Source organism: Tenebrio molitor, chromosome 5 (genome assembly GCF_963966145.1).
Source record: "Tenebrio molitor chromosome 5, icTenMoli1.1, whole genome shotgun sequence".
Lineage (NCBI taxonomy): Eukaryota > Metazoa > Arthropoda > Insecta > Coleoptera > Tenebrionidae > Tenebrio > Tenebrio molitor.
Window position 1 is genome coordinate 6,799,061 of NC_091050.1, and position 16,047 is coordinate 6,815,107.

General features: G+C 34.7%; 2 protein-coding genes across 8 annotated transcripts in view; one reads left to right on the forward strand and one right to left on the reverse strand.

The window, feature by feature from the left end:
• Nucleotides 1–16,047, reverse strand: part of D2hgdh (D-2-hydroxyglutaric acid dehydrogenase) — a 92,597-nt gene that overhangs the window by 41,473 nt on the left and 35,077 nt on the right. The window lies entirely within an intron of this gene.
• LOC138131835 (polyhomeotic-proximal chromatin protein-like) overlaps nt 1–16,047 on the forward strand; it is a 68,968-nt gene that overhangs the window by 15,089 nt on the left and 37,832 nt on the right. For all 3 annotated transcript variants that reach the window (XM_069049072.1, XM_069049073.1, XM_069049074.1), the window contains exon 2: nt 8,583–8,640. In XM_069049072.1, coding sequence (XP_068905173.1) covers nt 8,583–8,640 — 58 coding nt within the window. The remainder of the gene's footprint in view (nt 1–8,582; nt 8,641–16,047) is intronic.

Consider the following 16,047-nt stretch of genomic DNA (forward strand, 5'->3'; position numbering starts at 1 on the left):
TTTTTTGCTTTATTGACTTGACCATTATATGAGAGATTCAGAAATATTCCACGCTGCAGCTTATTTTTTCGTATCATGAATATACGCATAAAATTCCTGTTAAAAAAACGTGATAATTTGTTACAACATATTGTCAACAAGTTGTTCCGATATTTATGTAAATTTAATTTGACAGGATCCTAAGCAACAATATGTTAGATAGATAGACACAGGACAGGGATTGAGATACATATTTTACATCTTTGGGCAACGCACTAACACATTTTATTTTAAAATGTTGTTAGATATGTTTAATGGAAGCTTCAGAAGTTCAAGATTGATACCCATTTCTAATAAAGAACTTTTCAAGCTGGGAGGCGCTCAACAGTTTGTCGCGACGTTTTCAGGATCAATGTCAAGACAGTGTCAAGGGGCAAATTATCAAGTTGAGAAATGTGACGAAACTTGGGACAGAGTAGGAAGCGAGCACGTGTGCCCCCATGCAACGATGGAATGAGTATGAAAACAGCTTGAGATAAAGCCGTGGGCTGGGACTCTGATAATCTGTACAAGTCAGTGTACAGGCACTGTAGATTAGACAAAGTTTACACACTTGCTGTCTGAATAAGAGATTACGCGATAAGCCCCGCATAACTTCAACAGAACGACAACTTTTATTCGTTCCTCTGCGGATCTCCAGGTCCAGCTTTGTCAAAATTTGAAAGAGTCCCGTCAAGTGCCTCGTGCTATCGATCTACAAGGGAACAATTCCTCAAGTCTTTGCTATTTCCGGAATTTATGTTAGTTCGAGATGGCTGCAAGATGAACAGATGAGCTCGTTACATGGCCTCCGCTTACACTGATTGTGGCACTTTCTCAGTTTCAGGTTTCCAAGGGAAGCAAGTTCGTTAGTGTCTAGTGACAAATTCTATCCCTCTGATATACGCGACCAGCCAACCTTAAGGGTATTATCATAACACCGCCAAATGAGGTTTCGTATCATTAACGAAATAATTGCCCCGGAAAACGATACCTTTTGCACTTTGATAGAGGCATGCGCGAGTTCGTGCTTCGTTAGTCGCACGATACGAGAAAATAATAATTGTCTTGCGTTACGCAATTAATTTGAACGAAATTAACAATTAACAACACACGGATTTCACGAAAGAAGTGTCTACATTAATTATCACGGCGTGACGGGATTCACTTCCAAGAGTTTTATGCATCAGATGCGCCCTGTACCTACAGGAGTAGCACAGCAATTAGAATTTCGTTGGCGATATTGTGAAACGGATCTCCAGCAAAGCTGTGGAAACAACACTCCAATTATATTCGCTCCCCATTTAAATATCTTTGCAAACCTCACATTAAATCCGTACTTTACATAATTGAGGCTGGCGTTTGTACACGAGAAGAAGTACACAAGTGAAGCTAACGTAATTCGAGTTATTAAGAAATGTATGAATATGAAAATCTCTACCGGTACTTTGGTAGTACTCGTAGCACAATAAAACGAAAATTTATTTAGCGTAAGGGTAATTACATGCAAAGTGATTCGATAAAAGCAAAGAGAAGGAGGTAAACAAAAAATGTATATTCGACACAAAGAAAAATTGGCGTTTTCTCAATGTTGGGTACCAGATAGTTATTCAGATTTTTTTATCAAGATGGCAATAAACCGAAACAACCCAAAGCATTACTTTTTCATTTACTGACGTCAATGGTTATCCCAGATCTCATTTTTGAATCAAACCCATTAAACAAAAATTAACGAAAAAGGTGTGCGATTTTTTACAAAATTAATTTGCATCAATTTTAAATATGTACTGCTATCCCCTTCAGGCAAGGGTAAAAAATTGGTAAACATGAATTTTTCCCTATCAGTTTATGTTCGGTTTTATTATTTTTTATTTTCCATTAAAATAAAAAATAAAAGTATGTAAATATTCTAGGTTTTGGAGAAAACACAAAAAATATGTTCAATTGTATTTTGTTTTTTTATCTGAGATGCAACGGTAACTTGATTTTTTTTTTAAATACTACTGCGGGTTAAATTTTACATTTTTGATAACATTTTCTTCTGAATTCAGTGATTTTTCGGTACCTGCAGTCCATATGTCATTCGAAATCACTCCTTTGGTTCATTATTTTTTCTCATAGAACTAGGTGCTGCAGGGTTTAGGGACTTTGACTCCTTTCCACAGTAAATAAAAGATACATTCTTCGAATCAGTGAAGAAGGAAGACCTTTCAATTGATCACACATGTAGTGGGAAATTTTTGTTAGACTAGCTTTAAATTGGTAGATTTTAAGGGTTAAGAAACTACACAACGTGATAAGTATCACCAGATTTCTATTTTTCGTTTCTTAAATACACATGTATTCCACTCACGGAAGAGTTAATTGTTTTTTTTTATTACGTTCATTCCTTTCCTAGTTTTCATACCTTCTAGTTGTTTAACATTTATGCCATTAAAAATTTCTTCGCTGCCACGAGTTAAAAATATTTTTGTATCAAGTTTCCTTAAAAACGGTGTACAGCCCAGCTTGTCCACCGGAATAGATTCATTCCCCCTTTTAGGAGTAGGTAATCTTCATTCATATATTCTCATAAATATACAACATGTTGCAAAGCGCCCTGGAGGACAGTTTATTTGGAATGATAAACGAGCGTAATACACACATTTACATGCACAGGTCTTGAATTCGAAATTTATAAGAGCTTTTCATAAATTTCACCTTTAATATTATTACTCACTATCATTTCAACAGATTCTTATCAAGCCCCTCGAAAAGTACAGTCTGGATGTGAGGCGTATATCCAAGACATGACTTTTTCAACGCTCGCAAACCACCCCCAGGTATATTCGTTGTTGACAGAGAGGAGTCCAGTGAACGCCCTGAATATTCAGCCGCATAATGGCAGTATTATATGAAAATTTAATACGAAATTGAAACCACTTTCATGTTTTGAAGGACGTCCTCGATAGCGGACTTCTTTTATTAAAAAGTGGAGTCGATTGTAAATTTTAATATCTGGAAGAAACCCGGACGATTCTATTTTCATCGATGGTTACACAGTCGCCATCTTCTTTCCGTTTTTGTTTTAAGAGAATGCCTCCTGCTGAGACTTTACAGTCGTCGCGTTTTTTCACAACTCCATCAGGAGGTAAAATATGCACGCGCCGTTCTTTGATGGAATTTTCATTTCGCCGTGCATACATTTAAATTCCGAGTGTTAGAGCCGAAGTTGCGGCATTTTTTGCACCGACCCAATAAAATTATACAAACTATTTCAGTGAAATTTATAACTTGATCCGGTGTGTTTTTTGGATTGAGAACTGGGATACTTTGTGGGTTCCACGTAAATTCTCGCTTTGCATCACGGTGCGTCTGCCTATCCATTTCTGTATTGTTATCGCCGCCGTTATAGAGCTCCATTCATGAAAATGGGACGTGACTTTTCACGACCCAATGATTCCACAAAATAGCCTCGCCATCGATTTCACTCTTGTAACGATAAGAAAACTGAACTCGCCCCGAAACCAGAAGACCATGACTACATAGCAGCGTCATTCCTTCACACACCGGTATTTTTTATGCAACAATAACACTGTTTTCACGCGCGATGACTGCAAAGCAACAGGTACGATAAATTAATTTTTAATTTAACACAAGTGGCGCAGGGGCTCATCATTAATTTCTGGAACAACAAAAACGCCCACGCTCTGGAACGCAGTCTTATCTCTTCTTTGTTCCTCTAGCTTTGCGCCGTGGCCATTCCCGGGAATAGATGCGATTAAAGAGCTACCTCGAATCGATTTAAATCGAATTTTAATGCGATATCACGCTACATAACTTGAGCGCCAAGACCGAAGTGGTTGGGGCTAATTTTGGGTTGGATGTTGCTATCAAAATCGCATTACAAGTCTATAGTTTGCACAAAAGCCCGTGGTACAGGCTGACCTCGCAGCGGCATATCTCACAGGTTACACTTTTTAATCTGTCAACCATTAAATTAATCACAAAGGATCAGCAAGCGCCGAAATTGGAATACCGAAAACTCATCGACGACGTCCGGGTCGTCGGTTATTGCATGAAATCGAGCCCCGGGGGCCGAAGCACCTGACTCGGAGGGTGCAGAAGCGGGTGGGGCATCTTAATCACAGGTTGGAGCCACGTTATAATCAGTGTGTATAATACAGGACTGGGTGAATATACGGTGTAATTTCGTCGTATGGCTGGTCTTATAATGTTGTATTAATAGTTATAATCAAGAGTCGTTACAACCATACAATACTCTTCTTGCACTCTTCTATCTTCGTGACTCGATCGACAACTTAAGCGATATTTCATATTTTACATTAATTTTTGACGGCAAAATTACACGGAGTATTAATTCGGTCCAGATCGCATCGTAGCTTTTGACCCTCAGTGAAACCTGTGCACACTCTTCGAAAAACATTATCACCCAAAAAATCGAGATCATACCGACACACTGCAATATTTCGGTGGTAATTTAAGACCAAAGTTAAAAAGTAGCAATACATACAATCATGAATAAAGATAAATATAACTTAAATGTCACATTGTCTTGCAGGAGCTTCTCCGGGGTTACCATGTTTACAGGGAGTTTTTTTTTCACTTGGTGACGTCAATGGTTATCCCAGATATCATTTTTGAATGAAATCATTAAACAAAGAAACGAAATAAAGGTGTGCGGTTTTTTTACAAAATTAATCAATGCATCAATTTTAAATGGCGTTGGCCTATTCTGACAAGGATAAATAATTGATTTCCGTATCAGTGTATTTTCGGTTTTATTCTTTTTTGTTTATAGTACATAAATAAAATGTGCAAGGTCTTTACACAGTATGGAAACAGTTAAATATGTATTTTGAAAACAGTTTGTAGGAATTCCTTCAGATTTCGCATTGCATTAATTAGGGAGAGCTAACCTCAATTACATAGTTGTAATTTTTAAAATTTTATATCGTAATTTGTTTTTGAATTACAAGGGTAACTTGACCTTCTTTAAATACTACTATATGTTAAATTTTCTTTTAAATTCCAACTTTGCTGCCACAATTCTTCTACCGTAATTATTTATTCCTTTCCTTTTGGCAAATTTTGCTACTAATTTAATTAATTCTCTGTTCTACATACATACCTATATGTATATCTACATACAGGTGGTCCCGATATAACCTGCCACAAGAAATCCTGTAATAGGTGACGATGAGTAGAACTCATACACAAAAAATGTTTATGAAAATTGGTACCAACGGAAGGTACACAGAACATTTATTATAAAATAATTTTGTTAGTCTAGTTTACCTTTCATTAGTTAGTAGATATTCTCAGTTAGAGTTGAAAGTACGAATATGTAAAGTGTAAATAAATTTATTCAATACATTATTTTGGCTATTTAACCACAGTTAAGACGATACTCTTATTATACAGTTCTTCCACAATTTTGCACACACTACCTTTACATTTATTTACACGTTGAGGAACACCACTTTATTTATTACTTACTCATTCATCTCAGTCAACAAAATCAGCTTTTGTACCTAAATGAGCTGGTGAATTAACGCACATAGTGTACAGCGTTTTCAATAAATGTCATTAATTTGATTTAGTTTGTCAGATTTATCATAAACGATTCAGATACCTATGTTGCTTAGATACTGTCATCCTTACAAACACCAACAATTAATTCCTGAGTAGGTACATATTTTTGTGGTCAGCAGCGTCGAATGCGTGTGGATAGGGGTTATTTTGGACCTAATGAAAAGGGGTTTTTTGGACTTGTTAGATCCTTCTAATGACCCAGAATTTTTTTGGCAGGTTATATCGGGACCACCCTGTATAACAAAAAAAAAAGTACAAAAAACTTTCCTATTTGTATTTGTAAAATATTGAATTTTGTAATGTTGTCTTTTCAAATCGTACAAATACTACAAATAAAGAAACATGTCAATGTTACATTGATTGCCCCATTCACGTAGTTTTCCAACATTAGGGGTTCAAAAAAGTATGACCATCTCCCCCGATTCACCCTATATGCAGAAATGACAGCTTTCACTAAAGCTTTGTATACTATGTATTTATTTAGCAACAAAGCTTCACTTATCGATTTGTAAAAACGCTTAGTACGATTTCTGATAACCATATGTTCTTTCCAATTCTGTAATACGCATTCCATGTTGACTGGAATTTTTGTGAAATTATTAGATACATCTACAGGGTCGTTATAAATGATTGTAGTCGAAGCAAGCCATGCCCATGTTATGAAAATTTTGCCGCCTAACTGTGAACTGTCAATTTTTGTCATTTTTTAGGTGAAAAGTGCGGTGATGAGAGTTTTATTTCTTTCTTTCTAAATTAACGATTGAATAAAAATATATTAAGTTGTTTTGCAACCAATTTAACTCCTGTATTCATTTATTCATCATTTTTTATATAGAGCGGCAACCATAAATTTTACATTTAGTTTTTATGCCAACTTGGATTACAATCATTTATAATGACCCTGTATGCACATTGATGTAACCAATCTAGTGAAATGGAATTTAGTTGGACTGTTGCTTGTTTCGTCATTACTTCATTAGATTTTTAAAATCATTCGAAAGTAAAAATACTGAACGACATAATAAAAATTATATGTCAGGAATACATATACGCGACAGGTGTGGTGTGCCCACTGCTTATTTGAACTTGTGCTGACTTTTTTAAATTTTCATTTCGTTACGCAATACATATTTTCCAAACTTGAAATTAAACTAGAAGCGAAAGTTTGTACCACAAAACTATCAATGTAAAAGAGGATCGCCATGATTAATTTAATTAAATGAACTGAATTATCCAATTGTAAGATATTCAGTATTTCAAGTATGTATGTATTACCTACTTCTATTAGATTTTGACTTTCCGTGAAGAATTTTTATTGATATTCCATGAATAAGTAAAGTAAATAAGTTATTTTCGTTATAATTAAACCATGATTTTTAAGTTTGCTTTATTAATAATATATAAATCCCCAAGGATTATGGAATTTATAATTAATACTCAATAGAATTGTCTTGAATATTAAGTGTAACAAAACAAGAACCTCCTGACGTAACTTGTAATAATTACAAAGTTTCCCCCGGTATTTAGCACAGTAATAATCTGTTTATGCCTTGGCGCACACGGCCTCTTTGGTGGCTTTCACGGTATAGACGTAATATAATATAGGCAGCTGTTTTTCGAATTGGCCCCCGAAGTTGCTGCTTGGCCCATTTGTATTTTACAGCTTGTTCAATTCGACAGAAGCAGCGAAGTGCTAAAACGTGTCCGTTATCCTGAGACTCCATGCACATATTTCACTTTATATTGCATCTTGTACTCTTTCTGAATTTAAATTCCAGACCGTTATTGTGTCTGCCACCTACACCCGTATTGCTTTATTGCGACAGACTTTCGACGCCCAGGTCCCATGATGTACCTAGATATTTATTATGTTTATGTAACCTCACAATACACATTTTCTTTTATCGGACTCTCCATACGCGAGGTAATCAACATGTTATTGAGCAACAGGGCGAAATGGAACCACCACGTCACAAATTCCTGATTCCCCGGCACGAAACATTAGCATCATCATCCATTTGTTTCCATTTGGTTGCTTAGCAGTGTGACGGGGTGGCCCTGCAGGGATGCTGCTTTGTGCGTTTTATGGAAAGGAAAGCTGAAATATTTTCTGGAGTGCATTACTTATCTCTTCAAGGCTTTCCCTTGCGATGAATGGTTTTGGTCAAAAGTAATGTGGCGGCTTTCAGATCGTGAATAGATTTTAGGACCATTTGTAGTTTTGCAGGTACTTTGTCTAAGATGTTCTGGGTGGATGATGAGAAATGTCATTAACTGCGGAACGAATTATCCAGCTGGGAACTCTGAATAGAAATTGTTCTGTGTAACTGATTTGGAATTGATTTAAATCAAAAATAAATTACACCGAGTGTGGATGAATTAACATTAATCGCATTAGGTTGTGTACGATTTTAACACTAAAAAAACAATTAACTCCACATCCTAAACCAATCCCAGCGTTCTGTTCCAGACAATAAAGTAAATAACTTTCGTTTTTCTCATTCATTTTCGTCGCCGACATTACTACCTTAATTCAAAATGCAGCTGAATTATTATTGAAAAATTATTCATATAATTTAGTTTATGAATATTATTAGAGAACTAATCAAGATATTTGTTACTAAATTGATATGTCTTTAATTAACAAACATCATCACCATCAATTTCAAATCCTAATTAACAAGTGTGAAATCAATTGATATTAAAATTAATTATATCTTAATCAACACACAAGAACTAATTAGGGCAACAATACATTTTGGAAATATTTTTTTAATATGGCTCATACAGGTACACTTACTACATATCTATGTCATTTTATTAAGTCTGTTACAAAGTTTTATTAATTCGAAACACTTGTTTGGAAAATTAACTACAAATCTTAATAAGTTAAGGGTAGCTACGAAATTAGTTTAAAAGTAAGAGAATTATAATTTAATGGGCTTATAATTCAATTTATATTGTTTCAGATTCGAAGCCAATCTGTACGACCCTACGATCGAATTTAGGGCTCAAGTATTGCGAAGGGTAAGTAAAAGTTAATTATGTATAGGTTAATACAATCTAAAGTAGTTTTTTTCTTTACTTACCGAGGACGTGAGACTTGACGATCTCTGGATCGACTGTATTATCGTTGTTATCGTTATTCATTTACAAAACTTCTAGACAACGAGAGATCATTTTAATATGTGGTTCCAAAAATTACAAACGTCTAATACGTACCATTCATTATGTTGCGAAATGGCTACAGTACACATAAACAGTATATTAATATATTCGCCAAGAAGCCTTGAAAATACGTGTCAAGCTGGTACTCTACGCAGATAAAATAATATTTTTTAGTATTCGCTGTGAGAAAAAATGCTTCCTTTAATTTCTTAGATGTCACTGATTATCACCCATTTACATAAACATTTACAACCGGATGTGGAACCAAGGGTAATACCATCCCAAATTAATCACTCTATTTTCGTAACCAACATTGGATTTGTGTTCAAACGAGACTCCTGCACAAGGTTCGTCAACCGAGTTCGAAAAGCGGCGATTGATTTTTGACCTAATGATGAAAAATGAACGAGATACCGCCAAAGCGGAAACAGAACGGTCGGAGGGTTTATGTATTTTTTTAACTGCTTTCCTGTTTGCTGGTATGGACTTCAGCGAATCGTTTATCAAAACAAAAGGGAAGAGGGTTGCACAAAACGGAATCCATCTGAGTCCCCTTTCGGCTTCACAGATTGCAGACGTCATAAGATTGAATTCAACGAGGTGAAATAAAACAAAAGCGGCAATCTCATCTCTGTTATTTTTGTAACAATAAACTCCTAAAACACACCTAAAAGTCGTTTTGGTGGTGAAAGAAATTCTTTTATGTTGGCGGAAAGCCGCCTTGCAACCAGCGTTGCTTAACTGGTTGCCTGCATGCACTTTCGAGTGCATTTTTGTGACCAAAATGGACATTCTACTTTTGGTAATCCTGTCAAGTAAAAAGTTAACAATGGAGACCGTCGAACGTGCTAAGAGACGCGACAGTCCTCAAATTTAATTAAAAATATCAAAAGGTATTACAAAAAGCTGCGAGGTGTAACTCATCAGACAAATTTAATGGGGTTTCAGAAAACACGATTATGGACGGAGGCGAAAAGGAATGGAGATAAAAACAAATGATAAGCCCGGGTTGTGTTTTAAAAAGTATAAATGTAGGGATACAAATTAAATAAATTAACCCGACTTCAATGAATTGAAATGTGTGAGTAATTTCTAGGGAACAGGGTTTTATTAATTAACTCACAAAAAAACGAAAACAAATAATTACTCCGGAAATCGTAAATCCATGATGGTGCATAATAAAACAGTTCTATTCGTAAATAGTATATGGAATATTTAATGAGATATTATGAAAATGTATTCCTTTTGCGTCGCTTTAATAATACGCTACAATGAGTTTGTTTTTGTATGTATTTGGAGGGTCAGAATAAAGTTAAAAACTTTAATGGAATAATTTACAGATATTTAAGTTTGTAATAAATTGCTTGAAATCAGAAAATAGTTTTGCTTATCGTATTTTGGAAAATACACTGAATAGTCAGGCAATATTCCTTGAATCATCTCAAATAACTAGTGATCCATACATGTTCCATAAGTATAAATTACCTTTTTTAATGTGGTCACTGCAGTCAAGCTTGTTTTCAATCCTTTTTGTATTTCTTCTAGATCTATCCACTATTTTTATTACATTTCTTACAGAAAGTAATTACATACGTCAATTTTAAAATTACTCACGTAAAGTAATTAAGATGAACTGTGGTGCATCTTTCATCCAGTATGACATTCAAAAAGAATTGGCTTGTTGCCAAATTTAATAATAATAATAGCTGTAGTCATTCATTTACAGAGGCAAACAGGATTTAAAATGATCATATTTGCCGATATTATCAATAATCGACGTTGCCAAAATGCAAGCATACAATTTAATATTTAATTAAAGAAAACTTTTAACGTATTAATGTAAAACTAAAAATTATTAACTATACTTTAAAACACTACAAAAAGTAATGTATGTATAATTTTCGTGATCCTGTTTATTTTATTTATTTCAATAATTTTATCTTTACATATTCACAAAAAAAAATACATGCTGTGACATGTACAAACAAAATAAATGGCCGATTTAATGAAAAAATTAGAGTCGTCACCGTTAAAATTTTATAGGTTAGTAAAGGCTTTTCAATACCATACCATGATAATGAAGGGAAAATGAAACTACCAATATAATTCAGTTAATTTTAATTAAAAATAGAATTGTTAGTTCAAAAACAACCCAAAAATCGGAAAAACACCTAAATTACCTGTTTAATGCTAGATTAATCGCCCCGAAAGAATGTAAATAGAAACTGAATTTGATCTGTGCATTAATTTCAATACATCTACCAAACGTAAACATCATACATACAATTGCTGATTTATTTCGAATTTAATATCTCTGTTGGTAATAAATTATGTTAATGACATTAAACAAACGCAGGTCACAAATCGCACATATGTCCAGCTTTCCGTGCCATAAAACCACAAAAATCACTATCACGCGAAAAAATCACAAAACCGAACCACACCAGAGCGAAAAAAAGATTAAAAACAAAATTCCGCACACTTCAATCAGTCGTAAGGGGGTGGCAATCGGCATCCGTTCTGTTGCCAAGGAGATGCAGATTTAGAGGCAAGCCAACCAACTTGCACCGGACACTCCATGAATGATAACACCACATCGCAGTAGGCCGCTTACAGAGATATAAACTGCCACTATCTAGCAGGCCGAAACTTAGAGCGAGGACAGCTGAGCATCTGCTGTATGGTATGCCCCCCAGTCGCAGGCTTTCTTTGTCCTCTCCACCAAGCCCGGATCGACCCACTCACTAAACACGGCTGTTTATTATTAGGGGAACTGTGGATGTGGGGGAGGGAAGTGAAGGGAGCTTACGAGCAGGGGGAGCCAAAGCTCACGTTTCGGGCTGGAGAGCTCTGTGTTGTCGGATGGATGGTTTTCTTTGTTGCCGGGTCATTATTTGACAATCAGTTTTGGATTGCAATTAAGAAAATGCCAGAGACCTCTTCGGCGGTTCTTTGTGTGATTATGTTAAATGTGCTCGAATGGAATATTTTCGTGGTAATTAATCTACTTATTAGAAACTGAAAGAATCGCGGCTAGGCTTAAAATGACGATTATACCTTAAAAAGTTGCTAATTATTTTAATCAGCAAAGTAATTGCACCATACTGTCAATTACTGACTTTAATCACCACGGTAATAAATTGGTATATTTATTATCTGTTACGTTATTCATCATGTACGTCCAAATACACAAATCTTCATTCCTATAAATATTCACCGGCTCCTTTACTGGAAAAAACTTGAAATTGCGTTTTTTTAAATTTTAATCGCTTAACTGGATCACCCTATACAATAGCCATGAGTCACCACGCACCAAGTTGACTACATTGACGATTTAGCATTTTATCTATAAAACTGAAGTTTAAATAAAATAATTTCGTGCACAAATAATTCACATTAAAATCCTATTTCTAGAATTACTGTTAAAAATGTTTTTTCATAATAACACTGTTTTAAGAAAGTTGCCAATATCAACAAAACCATTATTTCATAAATTGTAATCTCATGTAAATTTTTGGCAACTCAGAGTCAACTCAGTTATTGTACTGAAGTACAATATTTAAAATTATCTACTCTTCAAAAATGTATTACAGTGGGTAATTAGATTGAGATACGGTGTAAATGCCTATAAAGGCAACAGGGCAATAAATTAATGTTAACAAAAATACTGTATTATTGGCAAAACGTAAATTTGAAGAAGCTAGTGCTTTGAGAATTTATAACGCTAATATTTTAAATTTGTTCTAGTCTTCAATGGCCGCAAGTGTTTTTGTATTTGTATTTACGTATCTTTTAGATAATTTTTAGTCTACATAAAATATGTGAAATATTCTCTCTGTTAAATTTAATAAAATAGGTATTCCACACAATTTAATCCATTCAAAATTATTTTGGTTAGTTCGTCATTAAAAATAAACTTGTGTCCAAATGAATCGGTAAATTATTTCAAAAGGACGCTATACTCTTTCATGCTTTTTCTTAAATATGTACTGTTATTACATACATCCATCGTCCATAAAACTCATGTTCTATTGAGTGAACACACTGTATAGTGTATTTGTGATTGTTTCATAGTAGTAAATCACTCATAACACGTTTTGTTTATCGCTTTCATTTTTCTTTTGTGTCTTCTTGTACGCGTACATTTTCAGTTTAGAACACACTGACGTTCTAAAGAAGGTAACAGTTTTATAGGATATTACTTATTGAGTTCTAAGAAGTGCTCACTGATTAAAGTTATAAATTAGGCCAGCCTACTTGCACATTCTATTTTAGAATACACAAAAAGACTATATTTTATTTGCCGCCCGGCTTTTTACTTTGCAAATATTTTCTCTAATGCCGACATAGAGACGTTTTTGTTGGTCTGATTTATGATTTTGGTCAACATTTCTTAGAAATAAAATTACTGCACGAACAATAGGTACAAAAAAAAATGTGTCCGCACAGGAGCGATCCATTACCGCATTTCTATAGCAACAAATAAATTTTGACCACATAGGTCTTATTTAAATTACGAAAACTTGCATTGAAAATATTTCTCTTCACTTAGTCAAAAAAAAAATGAAAAAATGCTCCAGCTAAAAAATAAAAATGTACAATTTTTAAATAAATACTCGTAATTAACAAATATGTATATATTTTTTAAATGAACAAAACAAACTCTATTGTAATACTCGCAACGTAAATTGAATGCAATAAGTAATTCATTAAGTAATCAATCAAACTCGTTCATTCGTGGTAAAAATAAAAATAAAATACACTTTTTATTGTCTTTAGAGGTAACACACTTTTAACAGCTAAATCAAACTTCGTACAGATTCAACAAATTGTTTTAATAACATAATTCATCTTCTTATCTCTCCTCTACGGTATCAACAATATGTTTATTACAAATGGAACTTTACACTTCTAATGTTTAAGAATCAACAAAAGAAGTGTCGGCAGGATCGGAATCGGGATATTCGGGCTTCAGATCAATCTCCGTATTGGTCTGAGAGTTATACTGCCGAAGAGGTCTGGTAACTAAGTGGCACTGTCTGTTCAAATTGCCCAGTTGTGCTTCGAATAACGTGTCGTTAATTATCTTTTCCGCATAAATCCGTTGTTCCTTCCCCAATTTCCTCAGTTTGTTCGCGTAAATCCTCCCCAACAAATCAAACTCGTCTTCGTGTCGGTGTTCTACAAAAGAGTCGTAGGCTTCGTCCTTTTTCGAGCGCTTACTTTTTTGCGTAGGCGCTTCAGATGAGATAAACATGGTGGTGGAAGGAGAGCTTCTTGCGGATTCACTCAACGATTCGCTTTGAGAGGTCAACGGATCACACTGCCCTCCAAAAATCTACGAAGTTTCTCTTTAACGATGAAAGCGTAATGAAGTTGAGTACTTACGTCGTTTGTGGCTTCTTCGTCCATGTAAAACACCGAATCGCTCGACAATGCCGAAGAGTCGTTTAGAAACATGAGCAAGTCGTAGTACCACAGTTTCGGTTTGTACACTTCCGCATCTCCAGCTGTTATTGATCTTTGAACTTTTTTAAATTCCTTCCGATAGCAAGTTCTCAACGAATTGATTTTTTTCACTACCGTGTCTTTGTCACAATCAGGCTCGACTTCTCTGCACTTCTTAATCAGAATTTCGTAAGCTGCAGCTTTCTTTGTTTTGTCTCTGTAGTCTTTGTTTTTTATTTGCCATAAGGTCGGATGTGACTTGTACAGGTGTATGAATTCGACTATAAATTTCTTGGTGTACTGTCGCAGGTCAGTCATCTTTGACGACGACCACACTGCGTCATCCCACTTCGTTGGAGAGCTCATGACTGAGCGTGACCTTGTTGCGACTACTTGCTTGTGCATTTGAAACTTGCGCATGCTAAGTAAGACATTTGGACATATTCCGGCACTTGTACGTTTGATACGTGATGTATCGATAGCACTGTTGGAGTACCGCAGGGCAGTGTAATTATAGATTGGAAACCACTCGCGCTGGAAAGTTCAAATGGGTGATAGGGATGATTGTAATTATTTAATTCATTATCTATACGATATAAAATAAATGCTCGGCCAAACCACGAATACTGAATCTTCATCTTCATTTTGTTTGTACTAACTACCAGTTAATTTAAGCTTTCACTAATTACTTAACGACACGTCAAAATGTGAAAAAATTCAACACAATTTGAAGTTATTGTCAATCTCTTTGGTGTTTTATTTTTTTAGTAAACTAAGTAATTACATATATGTATCTATGTTTCTTTTCGTTTATATCCATACAGAGTGTTCATGTGACTCTGAAGGGTCGAGCTATAAAACCATAAAATTTAAATTACATATACATATACTTTTACGTACCAAGCAAATTCATCTGAAAAATATCTGAACACAAGGGTCATTTTTCTTTAAAATGCATTCTAATGGCATGGGCAGGTCGGAAACGTAAGACCCCTGGTTTCCCAACGCTCGGCCGTTCATTCCGTTATGCTCAACGAGCAGCACTAGCAACATTCGAGTTTAGCGGAAAATGCCACTTTGTTGATGTTGTTTTATAACTGAACCCGTCAGAGTCACATGAAAACACTATATCTGTTGTGGTGGTTTATCGGCAGGAAATATGTATTTCTTTTATTTATTTTGTTATACATATTATGTTTGCTATTAATTTTTATATTTCAAATAAAGTGCTGTCTCTGGTTTAACCAATAAAATCAATACTGACATTATGAAGAGATTTTATGGATTAATGGCGAATGATTTGCTGCTGTTAATAACATCTGTGTCGATTCGTATTTAAAATGAATAACTTTATCTAATCTTGATTGATGCCATCTCTAGATTGTAAACAAACACTATTTTATTTTAACAATCAACTGAGACACCTTCAGAAAAGGTTCATTAGTATCCCAAAAAAATAATTCCGTTGTAGTTATTGACTGCCACATAAGAAAAGTTTTAAATACCTAATAGATTTCACCATTGCAGTGAGGTAATAGTAATTCTGGGTCCTCTAACTTGTACACGTTGTCATATTGTTTATTATTTCCTGTGTACAGTTGGTTGCAAAAAAATCGGGAAACGAAAAACTTCCTAATGTAAATTTGGTTTTGTCCATTTGTGAATTAATTATTATCTATGTACTTGACAAAACCTATGAAATAATTTTTAAAGATGTCATTGAATTTTGACCATAATTTTAACCTATCTCTCGTAAGAAGTTTTCACACTATGAAAAATATGTCAATTTTATTCTGACAGTTCCCGTTTTTTTGTGCC